Genomic DNA, 21,883 nt, shown 5'->3' with positions numbered 1-21,883 from the left:
AAGGAAGAAAAACTATATTTACTCTGCATTAAGTTGAAGTGGATCATCATGAAGGTTTTCATCCTCATCTTCACATTGAGTAGGCTAACTAAGAAGAGGGGTTGATATTGCTATCTCAGGGGTAGCAGAGACTGAAGAACATTTATATATAAATGGATTTGTGCAGTTCAAACGTGTCTTGTTCAGGAGTCAACTATAGTTCAATGAATGAATCATACATGATTGCAGTGTACATAAAATCTTAACAATTTTTGTATCATTTTGTAATAATTTATAGTGAATTTTCTGGATCTGTCTTTTAGGAATGAAATGGGAAAACCAGAACATTGATGATCAGTACCAAAATCTCAGGAGAAATTCAAGGTAATTTGTACTTATAAGAGACAGGTGATGTCCATGTAATGTTTCTGAGAATGACAAGAACTTTTAAAAAGAAGCAAAGATTATGAACAAGCCCAGCTTAAATTTATATATTCTTAGAAAAATGTCTCTATAAAAATATATTATTAAATGTGACATAAATATATTATTAAATGTGACATAGCTATTCAGTGTTTGCAAAGTAGTTCCCATGGAAACAATATTAAGATTTCCCATATGAGGCTGGGTGTGGTAGCTCATGCCCACAATCCCAGCACTTTGGGAGGCTGAGACAGGAGGATCACTTGAGCCTGGGAGTTTGAGGCTGCAGTGATCTGTGATGGCACTGGTGCGCTCTAACCTAAGTGACAGAGCAAGATCCTGTCTTAAAAAAAAAAAAAAAAAAAAAAAAAGAAAGGCCGGGCGCAGTGGCTCATGCCTGTAATCCCAGCACTTTGGGAGGCCAAGGTGGGTGGATCACGAGGTCAGGAGATAGAGACCAACCTGGCCAACATGGTGAAACCCCATCTCTACTAAAAATACACAAAAATTAGCTGGGTGTGGTGGTGCACGCCTGTAGTCCCAGCTACTTGGGAGGCTGAGGCAGGAGAATCACTTGAACCCGGGAGGTGGAGGTTGCAGCGAGCTGAGATAGTGCCAGCTGCACTCCAGCCTGACGACAGAGGGAGACTCCATCTCAAAAAAAAAAAAAAAAAAAAAAAAATCCCCATGTGCATATCATTGTCTTGAAAATAGCTGGGATTGAGTTATCTTGCACAACATTCAGTCCATTCACGTTCAAGCAGGGCATGAAGCTTATAACTTGCTTGATAACGTTAAAAATGTAAATCTAATACCTTTTGATAAATACAAATTCAATAATAAACCTTTAGTAATGTACTTTTCATTTTTTACAGATGTGATGTGGTAGAGAGATTTGGTAAAAGTAAAGATGGTAGTCAGTGTGGAGAAACCTTAAGCCAGATTCGAAATAGTATTGTAAACAGGAACACTCCCACCAAAGTAGATGCATGTGGAAGCAGTGTGAATGGAGAAGTCATAATGGGTCATTCATCCCTGAATTGCTACATCAGAGTTGACACTGGACACAAACACCAGGAGTGTCACAAATATGCAGAGAAGCCATATACACATAAGCAGTGTGGGAAAGGCTTAAGTTATCGCCATTCCTTTCAAACACGTGAAAGGCCTCACACTGGAAAGAAACTCTATGATTGTAAGGAATGTGGAAAAACCTTCAGTTCTCCTGGAAACCTTCGAAGACATATGGTAGTAAAAGGTGGAGATGGACCTCATAAATGTGAATTGTGTGGGAAAGCCTTTTTTTGGCCCAGTTTATTACGTATGCATGAAAGAACTCACACTGGAGAGAAACCGTACGAATGTAAGCACTGTTCTAAAGCCTTCCCTGTTTACAGTTCCTACCTAAGACATGAAAAAATACACACTGGAGAGAAACCGTATGAATGTAAGCAGTGTTCCAGAGCCTTCCCTGATTATAGTTCATATCTAAGACATGAAAGAACTCACACTGGAGAGAAACCCTACAAATGTAAACAATGTGGGAAAGCCTTCAGTGTTTCTGGTTCCCTTCGAGTACATGAAAGAATTCACACTGGAGAGAAACCCTATACATGTAAACAGTGTGGGAAAGCGTTTTGTCATCTTGGAAGCTTTCAAAGACACATGATAATGCACAGTGGAGATGGACCTCATAAATGTAAGATATGTGGGAAAGGCTTTGATTTTCCTGGTTCAGCACGAATTCATGAAGGAACTCACACTCTAGAGAAACCCTATGAATGTAAGCAATGTGGGAAATTGTTATCTCATCGCTCAAGCTTTCGAAGACACATGATGGCACACACTGGAGATGGCCCTCATAAATGCACAGTATGTGGGAAAGCCTTTGATTCTCCTAGTGTATTTCGAAGACATGAAAGGACTCACACTGGAGAGAAACCCTATGAATGCAAGCAATGTGGGAAAGCCTTCCGTACTTCCAGTTCCCTTCGAAAACATGAAACAACACACACTGGAGAGCAACCCTATAAATGTAAATGTGGAAAAGCTTTTAGTGATTTCTTTTCCTTTCAAAATCATGAAACAACACACAGTGAAGAGGAGCCTTACGAATGTAAGGAGTGTGGGAAAGCATTTAGTTCTTTTAAATACTTTTGTCGCCATGAAAGGACTCACAGTGAAGAAAAATCTTATGAGTGTCAAATTTGTGGGAAAGCCTTCAGTCGTTTCAGTTACTTAAAAACTCATGAAAGGACTCACACGGCAGAGAAGCCATATGAATGTAAGCAATGCAGGAAAGCATTCTTTTGGCCCTCTTTCCTTCTAAGACATGAAAGGACTCACACTGGAGAAAGACCCTATGAATGTAAACACTGTGGTAAAGCCTTCAGTCGTTCCAGTTTCTGTCGAGAACATGAAAGAACTCACACTGGAGAGAAGCCCTATGAATGTAAGGAATGTGGGAAAGCCTTCAGTTCTCTCAGTTCCTTTAATAGACATAAAAGGACGCACTGGAAGGATATTCTATAAGTGTATGGAATGTGGGAAAGCATTCATTAGTTTTATCACAGATACTTGAAAGAAATAAATCCTGTGAATGTAAATGTGGTAAAGCCTTAAGAAGTTTCCAGGCTGGGCACAGTGGCTCACGCCTGTAATCCCAGCACTTTGGGAGGCCGAGGAGGGCAGATCATGAGGCCAGGAGATTGAGACCAGCCTGGCTAACATGGGAAACCCCGTCTCTACTAAAAATATGGAAAAAAAAAAAATAGCCAGGCATAGTTGCTCGCACCTGTAGTCCCAGCTACTCAGGAGGCTGAGGCAGGAGAATCCCTTGAACCCGGGAGGTGGAGGTTGCAGTGAGCCGAGATTGCACTACTGCACTCCAGCTTGGGTGATAGAGCGAGACTCCATCTCAAAAAAAAAAAAAAAAAAAGTTTCCATTTCTTTTGAATAGAGTTGCTGCCTGCTATATGCAAGAAGATTGGTTCCAGTACACCCTGAGTATACCTAAATCCACAGATGCCAGCTCTTTTATAAAATGGAATATTTGCATGTACCTACCCACATTCTCCTGTATACTCTATATCATGTCTAGATTAATTAAAATATCTCATGCATTGTAAAAGCTGTGTACATAGTTGTATTGTTTAGGGAATCATAAGAAAAAAAATCTATATGTGTTCAGTACAGACCCAACTATTGCAGGCCTATCTACATAGTATATATCACCTATAATGTTACAGTTTCTTGTTTCAATACTCAGATTACTTTTGTTTAATGACCTGAAAGAATGTTAACACCAACCACAATTCTGGTTCTTCTCTCTTGATAACCCAAGTATTACGATGGTTATGACGATGATTGCTGTATGGTGCCTAATGTGATGTGTAGAGGTGACTAGATGTGTGGCATCATAGATAAACAGTGAGACCTCAGGCTAACTTGAATCTTGACAGGACATCAAGACCTTCATCTGTGTTGGAAGACCCAGGTTCTGATTGAAGATGTTGACTCTTTGCAGAAGGCTAATACTAATGTCGGCATCTGTTCAGCTTGAGGGCTGAAGATGTTTGTGTTGAAGGGTATGTCTTCATGTTTGCAGATATTTAGTTAGAAACATTGTTTTAGGAAGCTAGTTCTTTTTCTTTGAATCCCTAAAAAAAACCTTAGTGTTCATTTGCATATTTTCCCTTATGTGACACAGAAGCTTTTTTCAATCAAAGGATCTTAGCTGAGGTTGATAATCTTTAACACTTGCACCTTGCAGAGCCTATAGATGTCCCAAGATCTGCTGCAAATTTTTCACGTGTCCAAATCAATGGCACTGCTCCTCTTCTTAATCTTCTGCATCATCATCATCATCATCACTTGTAGAGGATTTCAGTGTATCTTCAGTTTCCTTATTAGGGTTTCTCTGTCCTCTTCTGTGTTCCTCAATGTTGTCTTTATTCCTGTCAGAGATAGCCTTTTCCACCAACTTTCTTTGCAACATTTGAGATATTCCTGACTGCTGTATCAGTCTTGGGGAAACCCCTGAAATCACTTACTCCCTCACTCCAATGGCTTCCAATCTGCTTTGGGTGTCCTGGGCTTTAGGGCATGTACAGCCTCTGCAGTAAGCACAGTTGCATCTGCAATTGTGAAGCTCTCCCATAAGTACACTGTGGTGCAGTCAGGGTTAGAATCGAGGCAACATAAATTGTATAAATGTTGAGGTGGGGCTGAGCGCACTGGCTCACACCTGTAATCCTAGCACTTTAGGAGGCTGAGGCAGATGAATCACTTGAGGTCAAAAGTTCGATACCAGCCTGGTCAACATGGTGAAACCCCATCTCTACTAAAAATACAAAAATTAGCCAGGCCTGGTGTCATGCGCATGTAGTCCCAGCTACTTAGAAGGCTGAGGCAGGAGAATCACTTGAACCCAGGAGGTAGAGGTTGCAGTGAGCCAAGATCCTACCACTGCACTCCAGTCTGGGTGACAGAGCGAGACTCGGTCTCAAGAAGAAAAAAAAAAGTTGAAGTGGGTGTAAATTGCCTTAATCTGCTTGATGATGCCTTGATCAAGTGGCTGTGGCAGCAATAACAGTGTTAGAAGGCAAGAACATCACTTACACTTTTTCATCAGCATAACAGAAAAATTAAATTTTTGTTTCTGTATTGAACATGAGCTTTGCTGGATATACGATTCTTGGTTAAGCTATGTTTCATAGCAGAGCATGCTAAGTGTGTGAGAGGCTTCCCACTGAAAGGAGGAATGGAACCTAAGAAAGAACAAATATATCTATTTTACCCTAGTTATTTATCATTACAGTAGTCAACTAATGTCACAAAACAGTGATCAATATGAAGAATGGGATGGAAGAAGCAAATAATGTGGTTGGAGATTATAGCATTGTCTTCTTAGGAAACTGAAGAGAAAACAACTGGAAATCTATTAAAACTGTGAAGGAGTCAATTTGCTGCTTATGGAGTAAGCATATCCTGTATTCATAACAGCATATACTATTGACTTAAAATAATATTTCTTGCAAATATATATAAATTTCTGAGGATGGTACTAATGCCATATGCAACATCTATTTGTGGACAAGTATGAGTGTTTTTCTGATGAGATGACCTAAGTATCACCTCCATGGATAAATATATATATACAACTTTGGTGGATTGAAGTCTCCTCATCCCAGTGCTCATTGGGGAGAAATCCCATAATGTAAGTAATTTGGGAAGATCCAATCCAAACTAACTCATGTATAGTGCTCCAGAAAATTTGCATCATCAAAGAAATGTTATAACATTTATAACTATTGGCCAGGTGTGGTGACACACATCTGTAATTCCAGCACTTTGGGAGGCTGAGGTGGGAGGATCGCTTGAGGCCAGGAGTTCAAGACCAGCCTGGGGAACATAGTGAGACTCCGTCTCTTTTATTTTATTTTATTTTATTTTAATTTTATTTATTTTATTTTGTATTTTATTGTATTTTATTGTATTGTATTTTATTTTATTATTTTATTTTATTTTAATTTTTGAGATGGAGTTTCACTCTTGTTGCCCAGGCTGGAGTGCAATGGCGCTATCTTGGCTCACTGCAAACTCTGCCTCCCGGATTCGAGTGACTCTCCTGCCTCAGCCTCCCGAGTAGCTGGGATTACAGGCACCCACCACCACGCCTGGCTAATTTTGTATTTTTAGTAGAGACAGGGTTTCACCATGTTAGCCAGGATGGTCTCGATCTCCTGACCCTGTGATCCACCCGCCTCGGCCTCCCAAAGTGCTGGGATTACAGGCATGAGCCACCGTGCCTGGCCTTCTCTTTTTTAGAATGTGTAAATTAGACACAATTTTTCTCATGTCATGCACATAAAAGCAGTATTTTCCAGCAGTGGTTGCTCACTCTCCCCCTTGCTGGGCAGACAGACAGTGTATCCAGGGTGCAGTGATTTTGGAGTATCCAGGTGTGGATAAACTACTTGTGGTTGGAGTGCTTCCCAGATTCTCATAGCCAGGGGTCCAGGCATGGTGGCTCAAGCCTGTAATCCCAACACTTTGGGAGGCTAAGACAGGAGGATCACTTGAGTCCAGGAATTTGAGACTAGTCTCAGCAACATAGGGAGACCCTGTGTCTACAAATAATTTTAAAAATTAGTTGGGTGTAGTGGTGCACGCCTGTAGTCTCAGCTATTCGGGAAGCTGAGGTGGAAGGATTGCTTGAGCTTGGCAGGGTGAGATTGGAGTGAGCCATGATTGTGCCACTGCACGTCAGCCTGGGCAACAGAGCAAGACCCTGTCTCAGAAAAAAAAAAAAAAAAATTAGCCAGGCATGCTGACATGTGCTTGTAGTCCCAGTTACTAGATGGGAGGATAACTTGAACCCAGGAGTTTGAGGCTGTGATGAGCTGTGATCATGCCTCTGTACTCCAGCCTGGGTGACAGAGTGAGACCCTGTCTCAAAATAAATAAATAACAGTGTAAGTTAAATAATAAGAAGAAAGAGATTTTCTCCTGGCTCTGAAACCATTTGTGGACCTGCAAGGCAATCATGTGGAATGAAGTGGGGCTATCCATCATCAGGGCAGGTAGTAGATTAGCCAGATTTACTGGTATAATGTTAGATGTAGACCAATAGAACAGAATAGAGAGACCAGAAATAATCTTCATTTATGGTCTGTTGATTTTCTACAGATGCCCCAAGATAATGGGGAAAGTGTTTTCAACATGGTGCTGGGACAATTGGATATTAACCTGCAGAAAGATGAACTGAGACCTTTATCTCATATATGAAAATTAACACATATTAAAATGATGAAAAGCAAAAATACAAAGTTAGCATCCTATGTAGGAGAGTTATCTTTGTGACTGGGGTGGGGAAGGAGCTGTGTGTGTGTGTGTGTGTGTGTAAGAACACCGAAGGCGCGTGTAATCCCAGCACTTTGGGAGGCCGAGGCAGGCGGATCACCTGAGGTTAGGAGTTTGGGACTAGCCTGGCCAATATGGTGAAACCCTGTCTCTGTTAAAAATACAAAAATTAGCCAGGTGTGGTCACGCTCGCCTGTAATCCCAGCTTCTTGGGAGGCTGAGACAGGAGAATCGCTTGAACCTGGGAGGCAGAGTTTGCAGTGAACCGAGATCACACCACTGTACTCCAGCCTGGGTGACAGAGCAAGACTCTGTCTCAAAAATTAAAAAAAAAAAAAAGACAATCTGTCAAGGTGAGACTTAGAGACTAAGTCTCATTTGGGTTGTCTCCTAGAGGAAGGGTTTATAAAGTTGACAGTTTAGGGCAAAACCTTAAACTGACTCCAGGTGAGAGTTTCTTGCTTTTGAAAATAAAGATCTTGAACGGAAGATTGTTCCCACATGAGGTGGGAACAGGAAGGCATGTTGAGCTCCCAGAGTTAAATCCTTAGGTTTCTCTGCCTCATCACCAGGGACTGATAGACTCTTGGGCCCCTTTCAACAGTCTGACTCCCAAGCTTGGGAATATGTTTGTCACTTGGTATTTTCCTTGTAAATAGTAGTGCAGTAGACTGCTTAAATGAACCAATTCAGATGTTTCCTTTTCTTCTGTTTTTATTCCTTTATAGAATATTGCTGTCATATAACTCCCCTTTTTCCCATATATTAAATAACTGTATTCCCTTGTTGGTGTGTTTTAATTTTTTGGCTGAAAATGAGCAGGCAGGTGGGGCATGGTGGCTCACTCCTGTAATCCCAGCACTTTGCAAGGCCAAGGCAGGTGGATCATTTGAGGTCAGGAGTTCGAGACCAGCCTGACCAACAAGGTGAAACTCCGTCTCTACTAAAATACAAAAATTAGCCGGGTGTGGTGGTGGGTGCCTGTAATCTCAGCTACTCGGGACGCTGAGGCAGGAGAATTGCTTGAACCCGGGAGGCAGAGGTTGCAGTGACCCGCGATCACGCCATGCCACGCCACTGCACTCCAGCCTGGGCGACAGAGCGAGACTCTGTCTCAAAAAAAAAAAAGAAAAAATGAGTAGACTGAGGGATAAGGTGTGAGGAACCCTTCGCCATGCCACCAACAGCCTTTCTTTCCAAATTCCTGACCCCTGCAGGACATCAAGCCCTCTCCCATATTCCAGTGTGGCCTGGTCTAGGCACCCCTCCTGCTCTGAGGCACGAGGATCGTTCCTTTGGTCACTGAGAATGCAATTCCCTTTTGTCCAAGAGGAAGAAGAAAGTCCAATTAGTACAGGGAGACGCCAGTGCCAGCTCTGGAAAGCCAGGAGCAAGTTCTTCTTAAATTCCAATGTCCTCTGGCGAGGGCATGTCCTGCTGGTTTCTTATTTGAACAATAGGTTTGAGGATCTTTGACTCATTTAACTTATTGATAGGGGATAATGGATTAGGGAGGATGCCCAAGCTGGCAAGGGCAATGGCCAAGAATCTGTCATTCTGGCCACTGTCAGGCTCTTGCCTTACCTCTCCTTTCTGCACCGTGTTCCCCCCCCAGGGGGAGGGGCCTAGGACACTATCCAATCAGGGGTTCTGAGGGCGGGGCCGTGCCTACAGTCCAATCAGGCGTGCTGTAGGACAGCTGGCGGGGCGACGTGCGGAAGCCAGTGGGTTAGGTTTTTTTTGTTCCCTCTCGCCTTGGCGCCTTCGGGTCGTTCTCGGCTTCTCTGAAAGTGCTGAGGGTGTGTTAGCTCAGGGTGTGTCGCGATTTGCCCTGCTCTCGCCAGGACAGCCATAAGAAGGATGCCGGGACACCTTGGAGTCCAGGAAATGGTGAGTTACCGGGCAGGGGTCCCGACACGCGGGAGGAGGGGCTGGCTGGAACCGGCTGGGACCGGCTGTGGCGGGACCCGGGCCTCCCCACAGGCGACTCCAGGGTCTGGGGCCCTAGTCCCCATGGCACAGCTTGGCCTTCGGTCCCCTTGGCTGCAGGGTGGCCCTGGTCCGGCCAGCAGTCGGGACCCCGGGCGTCCTGTCCTGTTCCTGCGTGGCGACTTCGCCCCCAGCCCCAGAGCCCTCTCTGGGCAGCTCCGCGCCCGCAGGCCCGCCTCTCCCCTAGATTGTGCGGGGACCACGGGAGGGTCATGGGGAGAATTCCCGCCTTGGGTGCGACTTTAGCGAAACGACGTGCACTAGGTTCTAGAATGTTCCTTATATCGTTGATAAGGAAACAAATAGGTTTTGTTATACCATAAAGTCGCCGTTTCTAAGACCCTCTCGACGACTTTTAGGGAAAACTTAATGTGTTTTAATAATCTGTTTTCCACAGAGCAAAGGATTAGTCTTTTAGATTTAATTTTGTTGTTGTTTGTGGATATTTTACGAGAGAGGAAAGCAGAGATAGCAGCTTGGAAATTAGTTGTACGAAATGGTTGTGCCTCACCTCCCAGTATCTTTCCTTGGCACAGACATCTTATGTGTTAAGGATCCTCTTTGGAAATTTTTCTGGGCGATCTGTCCTTGAGCATAGTTGCAGATCGGCACTGAGCCTCCCCGGCTTTATCACCTTGAAAACGTCAACTCAACTGTGTGTTAGTATTTAAGTGTAAGGTGTGTTCAATCACTAGAGCGTGAAGGATGGTACAAAATATTTCCAAAAAGGCCAAGAAAGGTGAATTTCTGGAAAAAAGAAATCCAGTATTACATCCTGCTTTTTTTTTTTTTTTTTTTTTGAGACAGAGTCTCACTCTCGCTGAGGCTTGAATGCAGTGGGATCAAGGCTCACTGCAGCCTCGACCTCCTCAGCTCAAGCGATCTTCCCACTTCAGCCTCCCGAGTAGCTGGGACCACCACACCTAGCTAATTTTTTGTAGAAAGCGTGCCTCTTTATGTTGCCCAGGCTGGTCTCAAACTCCTGAGCTCAAGTGATCCTCCTGAAATGTTGGGATTACAGGCGTGAGCCACTGTGCCTAGCCTAAGTATTATTTTAACCCCTTTTTCTTCTAAGTTTCTGAGGCTCGTTTTTTTCTTTTGGTTGATTTCAAAAGGAATTCCAGGGCTTAGACTTACAATTCCTAGGTGTGTTAAAATATGTTTAGAAAACCACTTCTGGCTGCGCACAGTGACTCATGCCTGTAACCCCAGCATTTGGGGAGGCCAAGGCGGGTGGATCTCCTGAGCTCAGGAGCTCCACACCAGCCTGGGCAACATGGCGAAACCCTGTCTCTAACAAAAAGTACAAAAAATTAGTCAGGCATAGTGGCGCGTGCCTGTGGTCCCACCTATTTTGGAGGCTGAGATGGGAGGATCGCTTGAGCCCACGAGGTGGAGGTTGCAGTGAGCCAAGATTGTGCCACTGCACTCCAACCTGGGTGACCGAGTGAGACCCCATCTAAAAAAAAATTATTTATAATAATTAACTGTTGATTACATTATTAGTTTGACTAATGATTATAGTTTGTCATGATTAATGATTAATAGTTTGACTAGTGATTAAATAATCATTTATAATTAACTTCATTTTCCAAAAGGAATAGATATTTGTGGGTTTTGTTTTGAAACTAGATAATGTTTTACAGTTTGCTTCCATGCTTTATACGTAAATACTTGGTTTGAGTGATTTTGCTGAATTCTTGAAACAGTGGGTTTTTCTCATTTAAAATATCTAAAGTGTTCTAAAGCCACATGACTGGTGAGCGGAGGCCTGAGGCAGTGACTAGAAGGTAAGGCCACCTTTGACTCTGCCAAGGGAAGTAACTAAGACCCAGGTGGTTCTCCTTAGGGTGCTTCCCCTGCAGGTGTCCTACGTACTCACTCTTATCAAGGAGAGCAGGTGTCCTAAGTACTCACCTATCAAGGAAAGACCCCTTTGGTACTGACAGAAACTGACCACTGGAAAACGGGATCCACATGTACGTGGTGGGGAGGGGAACAGCATGATACTTTCTGGGGTTGTAATTGTAGTTTCCTTGGGCCTGTTTTTAGACAGTGGATTTGAGCGGTAGTTGTTGTTGTTTTGTTTGAGACAGGGTCTTACTCTGTCACCCAGGCTGGGGTGCAGTGGCACAGTCTTGGCTCACTGCAGCCTCCTGGGCTCAAGTGATCCTCCCGCCTCAGCCTCCCAAGTAGCTAGGACTACAGGCACATGCTACTATGCTTGGCTAATTTTTTTTTTTTTTTTTTGAGACAGAGTCTCGCTCTGTCCCCCAGGCTGGAGTGCAGTGGCGCCATCTCGGCTCACTGGAAGCTCTGCCTCCTGGGTTCACGCCATTCTTCTGCCTCAGCCTCCCGAGTAGATGGGACTACAGGCGCCTGACACCACGTCCAGCTAATTTTTTGTATTTTTAGTAGAGATGGGGTTTCACCATGTTAGCCAGGATGGTCTCGGTCTCCTGACCTCGTGATCCGCCCACCTGGGCCTCCCAAAGTGCTGGGATTACAGGCGTGAGCCACTGCACCCAGCGCTAATTTTTTTGTTTTTTGTAGAGACGGGGTCTTGATACATTGCCCAAGCTGGTCTCAAACTTGTAGCCTCAGGGAATCCCATCTTGGCCTCCCAGGTGCTGGGATCACAGGCATGAGCCGCCACGCCCGGCCTTCAGTTTTGCATCCCCAGTGTTGCTGCAGAGTGTAATATTTACATGTTGAGAAAGTCTGTGAAGTTAGGACTTTTGTCTCCTGGATCTAAGATTGATGAATTTGAAGCCAGGCATGGTGGCTCATGCCTGTAATCCCAGCACTTTGGGAGGCCGAGGCGGGCGGATCACCTGAGGTTGGGAGTTAGAGACTACCCTGACCAACATGGAGAAACCCCATCTCTACTAAAAATACAAAATTAGTTGGGTGTGGTGGCACATGCATGTAATCCCAGCTGCTTGGGAGGCTGAGGCAGGAGAATTGCTTGAACCCATGAGGTGGAGGTTGCGGTGAGCTGGAGATCGTGCCATTGCACTCCAGCCTGGGCAACAAGAGTGAAACTCCATCTCCAAAAAAAAAAAAAAAAAAACATTGATGAATTTGAGAGTTCATTTGGGTCAGAACCTTAAACTCAATCTGGGACTGAACTACTCTAGGTGTTACGCCTTAATGGTGAGAGTCTGAACCCCAAGCTTGTTAAGGTGTTTGACCTTCTGTGTGTGGGTTTTACAGTTCTGAATTGTGGGGAAGCAGGCTGCTAAGCTGATTAGAATATTTGTGTTTCTTTCCTTTGGATTCCTTTTTCTGTTTCTTGTGGTGCTTCAACTGTAGTTTCTCTTAGCATTTTGTAATTTATACATGTGAGTGTGTAGGATTTTCGTTTCTTCGGCTTTGAAAATGAAAGTTGATAAATATGATGTAAGGCAAGACAATTCTGGAACCAAATAGAATTGTGTTCCTTCTGTGCAAAAGAATCTCAAGATGCAAGATGAGTGCATTGAAGTTCTCGGGTACGTTTTTCATTTTTAAGTCAGTTTTGTATGTGCATATCCCTAGAGGATGTGACATTTAAAAGGCTCTACTCTTTAAGAAAAATGAATTTTGGGCCGGGCGCAGTGGCTCACGCCTGTAATCCCAACACTTTGGGAAGTCAAGGCGGGCAGATCATGAGGTCAGGAGATCAAAACCATCCTGGCTAACACGGTGAAACCCTGTCTCTACTAAAAATACAAAAATTAGCCTGGCGTGGTGGTGTGCGCCTGTAATCTCAGCTACTCAGGAGGCTGAGGCAGGAGAATTGCTTGAACCTGGGAGGCGGAGGTTGCAGTGAGCCGAGGTCGCACGATTGCACTCCAGCCTGGGCATCAAAGTGAGACTCTGCCAAAAAAAAGAGAAAAAAAGAAAAATGAATTTTTATTTTAATTGATAAGATGAAAATTCAGTTGAGTTCCTATTTTAATGATACGAGGGAAACTACTCAAAACTTATGTAATCTTTGAGACTTTTTTACATTTAGAAAGTTAGGTTTAAATCCATCATGCATTAAATAGGCTACTCATTCCTGAAAGCACTGCCCTCTGGGATACAGTAGAAAGACAAAATATGATGCAATTTGTCATTTAGTTAGAGATTTTTTTCTTAGTTTACACTTTTATACCCATTATTTAAAGGATGAAATCTTACAATGGTTTCCTATGTTTAAAAAAAGTTAAAATTCAATAAATTTTAGAAACAAGTTAATTAAAAATAATGGCTAATAGTAAAGTATGGTTTATATAATTTTTTTCAATCATTTAAAATACAAAGGTTTAAAAAAAATCTAAAAGAAAGTGTGGGTTGAGAAAACTTACTGCCAGAATATCCTGGTTTACCCTAGTGCTCTTGCTCCAGCCACCCCCAGATAACCAGTTTTGATAATAACTTGTGCATCTGTTAGTGTTTCTTTATATAAAAACAAGCAATTGTAAATGCATATTTTTCCTATTCACCATTGGTGAATGCATTGTCTTTTTTGTTGTTGTTGTTGTTTTTGTTAGAGACAGAGGACAGGTTCTTGCTCTGTCACACAGGCTGGAGTGCAGTAGTGCAATCATAGCTCTCTGTAACCTTGAACTGGGCTCAAGTGATTCTCCCATCTCAGCCTCCTGAGTAGCTAGTACTATAGTCACATGCCAGCACACCCAGCTACTTCATTTTTTATATAGAGATGGGGTCTGCCTGTGTTGCTCAGGCTGGTCTTGAACTCCTGGGCTCAAGCGATCCTCCACTTTGGCCTTCCAAAGCATTGGGATTGCAAGCGTGAGCCACCAGAGCCACCATGCCTGGCCCTGTTCACCATTGTTCTTGTAATTAGTGGTTGGACTCTACATTTTTAATGTTTCAAAATTGACCACTTCATCCTCTTCCCTTTAATGCCCCACTTCTGGACAAGCTGAGAAGGCCTGGACATCCTTCCTCTGTCATGGGCAGGAGACTCAAACCACATAACCAGCTGCCCATGCAGAGGAACTTGTGCCCAGCCCCACTTCCAACCACAGTAAACAACCCGGGCAAGTTCCCTTCCTTGCTCTTTTAAGCTATTTCCCACCTGCTTGAGAGGCCTGCCCTGTTCTCCCCAGAGACCTCAGTCATGGGAGTAATAAGCCTTTTCATACCCGCTCAGTGTGCGTGAGACCCACTGTCATCAGTGTCATCATTGCAGCCTCACCCTTCTAGGTGACTAGCAGTTGGTGCTGTGAACAAGATGTCTAGACATTGACCACCACTCATGGGTCTATCTTCTCTTGTTCTGAATTGCTGACCTGCTCTATGGCCCATTTAGAGTTTGAGCTGCTGCTTACTGGGAGCACATGCTTTGTGCTCTGCTGCTCTGTGTTTCTTCCATTGTTGAGCCCTACGAAGTCTGGTTCTAGATTCAGCTGACCTTAGTTGACAGTTTGATAATTCCTTGGAATTGGGGAGCTGGAGTATGGGAGTAGGGCCTTCCTTAAAGTGGTCCTGGGTTTACATCCTGGGCAAGGACCTACCTGTGTTTTTGTTTTGTTTTTTGTTTTTGTTTTTTGTGGGCGTGAGGGGCTGGTGGTGAGAAAGCCAGCTTTCTCTTTATTGCTTTGGGGGCAGGGGGCTCAGGACCTCTTGGTGGGGCGGGTCCGCTTCCGCTTCACTATCACAGGCTTCTGGCTGCACAGGATGGCGCTGGCCCTGTGGATGGCTGCCATGCGCAGGTCAGGGCGGTACTTGTTCTTGAGGATCATGTGTCTGAGGCTGCTGAGCGTGGCGCGAGCATTCTTGTTGATGGTGGTCCGCGCCTAGGAGGTGGCAGGCTTCGGCTGGCCGGATCTCCGCTTCAAGACCACCACCACACCTTTGTCCTCGGCTGCCGGCTCCACGCCCACAGTCTTGTGGTGAATCAGCCCGTTGTAGCGGAAGGAGTTGGGGCCTTCAAGTTACTGGGCTCGGTGCCGTAGGTGGGCTTATTCCTCTTGATCAGAAACTGGAGCCGTTCTGCATGACCATCCATTGCAGATGCGCGGACATGGTGGCGGCCCCTCTCGCAGTGGCAGCCTGAGACGTGTGTATTTATAGTGAAGTTGTGACTGATGCCTGGGTTGCCCCAAATGTAAAGAGTGGGAGTGGAGGAGGGACTGTATACACTGTGTCAGAGGTTGGTCATTATGTGACTGCCCCTGGAAGAGCAGTCCTTCAAAAAGAGGACAGGGAGGGAAGGTGGGGAACAGCAGCCATTAGATGATGGGCTGAGTCCACACTCTTTAACAGCAGAAGGTTCCCCAAGACCCTAAAGTGCTATTGCTGCTGCTTCATGCGCCTCTCCCACAACAGAGATCTTGACCTTTGGGTTTAGTGGGGGATAACACCCATGGCATAGCTGTGGCATAGCAAAGAAGTTAGTTCAAACCTGACTTAAACCTGGGGTTCTTAAACCTTCTAAAGCAACCATTGCCGTAGGGGAGCTGCTTCACGCTGATGACAGTGATGACACCCTGATGACACAGGCTCTCTGGTGGGGGGAAAAATAATATATTAGTACCAGGTTAGAGAGGACACACCCTCCCCCAAAGTACATCCAGTAACCAAAAAACAAAACAGGGAAGGGAAGGAACAAAAGAAAAAAAACACTGATGAAACAGAAGTCCACAGTTTGACCCAGTTGGAAATGTATTAAAGGAATTTGCATAACAAAAATCATAAAAGGGCACTCCTTGGGTTTTTGGCCTCTATAATGTAGGTTCTGGATTTTAACATCTGTATCAGTTGATAAACCTTCCTGGGATTAATACTAGGGCTCATGTTATAGTTATACCTGGGTATCCCATCAAATTTAATGAAGGTATCCTGATAATCATAGAGGAGTTACTGAATATAAAATAAATAGAGCAGAAATCCCTGTGCCTCTCCTTAGCCATCATGACTATTGTGTTGGCGAAGTCATTCTTGGTTGTATTATGGAACAAATTGTCTTAAAGTATCACATAGGGCCAGGTGCGGTGGCTCATGCCTGTAATCCCAGCACTTTGGGAGGCCAAGGTGGGTGGATTGCTTAAGCCCATGAGTTCAAGACCAGCCTGGGCAACATGGTGGGACCCTGTGTCTACAAAAAATACAAAAATTAGCCGGGTGTAGTGGCACGCACCTGTAGTCCTGGCTGCTTGGGAGGCTGAGGTGGGAGGGTAGCTTGAGCCTGGGAGGTTGAGGCTGCAGTGAGCTGCGACTGTGCCACTGCACTCCAGCCTGGGTGACAGGGTGAGACAACAACCCTTAAAAAATCCCACAGTGACCAAGGAAGCTCTGAACCAGTGAGTTATTTATTTATTTATTTATTTATTGAGACAGAGTCTCGCTCTGTCACCTAGGCTGGAGTGCAGTGGCCGGATCTCAGCTCACTGCAACCTCCGCCTCTCAAGTTTAAGCAATTTTCCTGCCTCAGCCTCCTGAGTAGTTGGGATTACAGGCACTTGCCACCACGCCCAGCTAATTCTTGTGTTTTTCGTAGAGACCAGGTTTTGCCATGTTGGCCAGGCTGGTCTCAAACTCCTGGCCTCAAGTGATTCACCTGCTTCGGCCTCCCAGTGTGCTGGAATTACAGGCATGAGCCACTGCATCTGGCCATAAATTTAAATTAAGTCTTTGGCAGTTACAAATTAGATTGACAAAATGGGACCCCATGGAACTTACTCCCCAATTAAATTAGTTAATATGACTCAATGTAAATTGATGGGCCTCGAAGGATTGACAGCTATTATACAAAACCATTAATGGTTGTAGTGAAGGGGCAGTTATCCCCAGTGCTGCTTGTTGTTTTTTTTTTTTTTTTTTTTTTTTTGAGACAAGATCTCACTCTGTTGCCCAGGCTGGAATCCAGTGATGCAATCACAGCTCACTGCAGCCTCCAACACCTGGACTGAAGCATCCTCCTGCATCAGCTTCCTGAGAAGCTGAGACCACAGGTGCGCCACCACGTTCAGCTAATTTTTTTTTTTTTTTTTTTGTAGAGATGAGATCTCACTATGTTGTCCAGGCTGGTCTTGAACTCCTGGGCTCAAGCAGTCCTCCTACCTCAGCCTCCCAAAGTGCTGGGATTACAGACATGAGCCACTGCACTTGGCCGAGTATTTCTCCTTTTAACAGCCTAATTTGGCCTGGCCTGTTTTTTTTTTTGTTTGTTTGTTTTTTGTTTTTTTGTTTTGAGATAGAGTTTCGCTCTATTGCCCAGGCTAGAATGCAGTGGCGCAATCTTGGCTCACTGTAACCTCCACCAGCCGGGTTCAAGTGATTCTTCTGCCTTGGCCTCCCGAGTAGCTGGGATTACAGGCGTGCACCACAACGCCCAGTTGAATTTTTTTTTTTTTTTTTTTGGAGACAGTTTTGCTGTTGCCGGGGCTGGATTGCAGTGGCGCGATCTCGGCTCACTGCAGCCTCCACCATCCAGTTTCAAACGATTCTCCTGCCTCAGCCTCCCAAGTAGCTGGGATTACAGGCACCCGCCACCACGCCCGGTTAATTGTTATATTTTTAGTAGAGACGGAGTTTCACCATGTTGGCCAGGCCGCTCTCAAACTCCTGACCTCGTGATCCACCTGCCTTGGCCTCCCAAAGTGCTGGGATTATAGGTGTGAGCCACCGAACCCAGCCTAATTTGGCTTGCTCTTAAATCTGGGTGCCTCAAAGTGGATTGTTGCAATTTACTGCTGTGATCCCAACCTATTGAGCCCCTACACCCAATATCCAACATTATGGAAATTACTGACTCCATCCAATGAACAAGTGGTAGATATTCTGGAGTCACAGATTTGTATAGATTTTGTTCAGTCTCTATTTCAACAGACTCTTAGCTGCAGTTTATCTTCACCTTTGAAGGGATTTGGTTGACCTTTATCTGGTTTCTATTCAGGGAACCTCAGTAGCCTTGCTATTGCAGTCTTTGCCGGCAAGATCTAAATTTTATCTACCTTTCTACAGGAGCACAGGCATGGCATTACATTAGAGTCATTGCTGGCCAGGCGCAGTGGCTCATGCCTGTAATTCCACTCTTGTGGGAAGCTGAGGCGGGAAGATCACTGGAGGTCAGGAATTTGAGACCAGCCTGGCCAACATGGCAAAAACCTGTCTCTACTTTAAAAAATGCAAAAATTCGCCCGGTGTGGTGGTGAGCGCCTGTAATCCCAGCTACTTGGGAGGCTGAGGCACAAGAATCACTTGAACCTGGGAGGCAGAGGTTGCAGTGAGCCAAGATTGCACCACTGCACTCCAGCCTGGGTGACATAGCAAGACTGTCTCAAAAAAAAAAAAAAAAAAAGTAATTGCTCTCTGGGGACAGTCATTTGAGATTCATTCAGGACATACAAATATTGAAAGAAAAGAGCTTACAAAAAGTGGAAGGGCTATTGCCCCATCTAGAATGTAAGAGGCACTCACACCTTGGCTAAATTCCTGAAAATTATGTGTTAAGCAGAGGACCGCATCGTCCGTGACATAGTGAAGAAATAGCGTGTTTTTTGTTTTTGTTTTGTTTTTGTTTATTGAGACAGGGTCTCTCTGTCACCCAGGCTGGAGTGCAGTGGATCTGGGTTCACTGCAATCTCCGCCTCCCAGGTTCCAGTGATTCCTCTGCCTCAGCCTCCTGAGTAGCTGGGATTACAGGCATGCACCACCATGCCTGGCTAATTTTTTTGTAGTTTTAGTGGAGACGAGGTTTCACCATGTTGGCCAGGCTAAGAAATAGCTATTGACTTTCTTACCATCACACTATCTTTTAGATTCTTTTGTTCTTTGTTCTGCTGGAGGCAACATAATCCTTGTGCGCAAATTTTAATTAAATCCAGAGGCTTCTAGACTGTTCAAATTGCCATGCAATTAATGCCCTCAGACTCCTTTTACTACGTAGGCTTTTTTTTTTTTTTTTTTTTGAGATGGAGTTTTGCTCTTGTTGCCCAGGCTGGAGTGCAATGGCGCGATCTCGGCTCACTGCAACCTCCGCCTCCCAGGTTCAAGCAATTCTCCTGCCTCAGCCTTCCTAGTAGCTGGGATTACAGGCATGCACCACCACACCAGGCTAATTTTGTATTTTTAGTAGAGACAGGGTTTCTCCATCTTGAGGTTGGTCTCGAACTCCTGACCTCAGGTGATCCGCCCACCTTGGACTCCCAAAGTGCTGGGATTACAGGCATGAGCCACTGTGTCCGGCCAGACTATGTAGGCTTTAGCAACCCCTTCTTGTGGCCCCTGTAGGTAGCCAGATGGTCATAAATTGTCCACAGGCTTCTGATGCAACCCCACACTATGTGCCAGTACCATGTTGAATAGAAATGCTGTGTGAGGGGACTCCCTTGCCTTGTTCTTCATCTTACTGGGAAAACATCTTGTTTTTCACTATTAAGTATGATGTTAGCTGTAAGTTTCTTGTAGATGTTCTTTCTTAAGAAGCAGTAGTTTCTCTCTATTGCTAGTTTGCTGTCAAATGGAAGTTGTACTTTGCCAAATGCTTTCTCATTTTCATTATCCTTTTCATTTGTGATATTAGTAATTTCTGTCTTCTTTGTTTTCCTCAGTTAGCTTGACTAGTTTTTTTAATCAATTCTATTCATCTTTTCAAAGAGCTGGCTTTTGGTTTTGATTTTTTTTTTAATTTCTTGCAGTTTCACTATTTGAAAAAATTCCTTTTCTTTTGCTTACTATGGTTTTAATTTGCTTTTTCTAATTTCCTAAAGCACATGCTTAGATAATTGATTATATATTTTTCTTCCTTTCTAGTGTATATGTTCAGTAGCATACTTGTCCTCTATGTATATACTTTTGCTGTGTCCCACAAAGGTAGGTGTGGGGGTGTGTGTGTGTGTGTGTGTGTGTGTGTGTTTTGAAAAGGAGTCTCACTCTGTCACCCAGGCTGGAGTGCAGTGGCACGATCTTGGTTCACCGCAACCTCTGCCTCCCAGGTTCAAGTGATTGTCGTGCCTCAGCCTCCCAAGTAGCTGGGATTACAGGCATGCGCCACCATGCCTGGCTGATTTTTTTGTATTTTTAGTAGAGATGGGGTTTTGCCAGGTTGCTCCAGGCTGGTCTCGAACTCCTGACCTCAAGTGATCCACCCACCTCAGCCTCCCAAAGTGCTGGGATTATAGGCGTGAGCCACCACGCCCAGCCCCTACAAAGTTTAATAAGCTGTATTTTCATTCATTTATTTTTTATTTTATTATTATTATTATTTTTGAGATGTCTCGCTCTGTCGCCCAGGCTGGAGTGCAGGCTGGAGTGCAGTGGTGTGATTGCGGCTCACTTCAACCTCCACTTCCCTGGTTCAAGCAATTCCCCTGCCTCAGCCTCCCAAGTAGCTGAGATTACAGGTGCATGCCACCATTCTTGTCTGATTTTTTTGTATTTTTAGTGGAGACAGGGTTTCACCATGTTGGCCAGAGTGATCTTGAACTCCTGATCTCAGGCAGTCCGCCCACCTTGGTCTCCAAAGTGCTGGGATTGCAAGTGTGAGCCACCAGGCCCAGCCTTTCATTCATTTAGGTAAAAATAGTTTTATGAGATTTTGAGGGCTGCTTTTTAACACAAAAGGAAAAAAATTTTAAAAAGGAAAAAACTAGTTTTTAAGTGCCCTTAAAACTACTGCTTTCATCCGTGGGTCGTTTAGAAGTGTGTAGTTTAATCTGCAAGTATTTTGAGGTTTTTCAACTGTTTTTTTGTTATTGATTTTTATATTGTCATTGTAGTCTGCAAGCATATTTTATATAATTTTTCTTTCAAGTTTGTTAAAGTTTTTTTTTTTAATCTGCTTTGATCTGCTGGATGAGGTTTGTTTTATGTCCCACAATGTAGTCTATCTTATCTTGGTGACTGTTCCATGTGAACTTGAGAAGTATGTGTATACTGCTGTAGTTGGATGAAGTATTCCATGTAGTTCAGTGGAATCTATTGTTTGGTGCTATTCAATTCACCTGTGTCCTTCTTATTTTTTCCTTTTTCGAGACAGAGTCTCGCTGTGTCACCCAGGCTAGAGTGCAGTGGTGCGATCTGGGCCCACTGTAACCCCTGCCTCCCGGGTTCAAGCGATTCTCCTGCATCAGCCTCCCGAGTTGCTGGGATTACAGGCACCTGCCACCACGCCTGGCTAATTTTTGTATTTTAAGTAGAGATGGGTTTTGCTAGTTGGCCATGCTTGTCTCAAACTCCTGGCTTCAAGCGATCCCCAAAGTGCTGGGATTACAGGCGTGAGCCACTGTACTCGGCCTGTCCTTCCTGTTTTTTTTTTCTGCCTACTGGATCTCTTAATTACTGGTAGGAGGCTGTTGAAATCTCAACCATAGTCATGGATTCATGTATCTCTCCTTGCAGTCCTATCACATTTTGCCTTGTGCATTTTGCAGTTCTTTTGTTATGCACATGTACACTAAAGATTACACATAGATTCTCTATGTCCTCTTAGAGAATCAACCCCTTGGGCGGGCGCAGTGGCTCACGCCTGTAATCCCAGCACTTTGGGAGGCCAAGGCGGGTAGATCACCTGAGGTCAGGAGTTTGAGACCAGCCTGTCCAACATGACAAAACCCTCTCTCTACTAAAAATACAAAAATTAGCCAGGTGTGGTGGCATGTGCCTGTAATCCCAGCTACTCAGGAGGCTG

At 44.4% G+C, this 21,883-nt stretch overlaps 1 protein-coding gene and 1 pseudogene across 9 annotated transcripts in view; one reads left to right on the top strand and one right to left on the bottom strand.

Annotated features, from left to right (window-relative positions):
• Positions 1–21,883, top strand: part of LOC100437248 (zinc finger protein 44) — a 64,978-nt gene that overhangs the window by 21,168 nt on the left and 21,927 nt on the right. For 3 of the 9 annotated variants that reach the window (XM_024237683.3, XM_024237682.3, XM_063719976.1), the window contains 2 exons: positions 303–363; positions 1,278–3,532. The exons of 1 other annotated variant lie outside the window; for it this stretch is intronic. In XM_024237683.3, coding sequence (XP_024093451.3) covers positions 305–363; positions 1,278–2,934 — 1,716 coding nt within the window. In that variant the 5' untranslated portion in view covers positions 303–304 and the 3' untranslated portion in view covers positions 2,935–3,532. Of the gene's footprint in view, positions 1–296; positions 364–1,277; positions 3,533–21,883 lie in introns of those variants that run through there. 5 more of the 9 variants (XM_054539797.2, XM_054539796.2, XM_054539794.2 and 2 more) reach the window with 4 other exon arrangements.
• Positions 12,176–17,579, bottom strand: LOC129051882 (large ribosomal subunit protein eL28-like; annotated as a pseudogene).

Source organism: Pongo abelii, chromosome 20 (genome assembly GCF_028885655.2).
Source record: "Pongo abelii isolate AG06213 chromosome 20, NHGRI_mPonAbe1-v2.0_pri, whole genome shotgun sequence".
In the NCBI taxonomy this organism is placed as follows: domain Eukaryota; kingdom Metazoa; phylum Chordata; class Mammalia; order Primates; family Hominidae; genus Pongo; species Pongo abelii.
The sequence above is the reverse complement of the archived record's forward strand: the minus strand, read 5'-3'. Positions and strand labels throughout refer to the sequence as shown.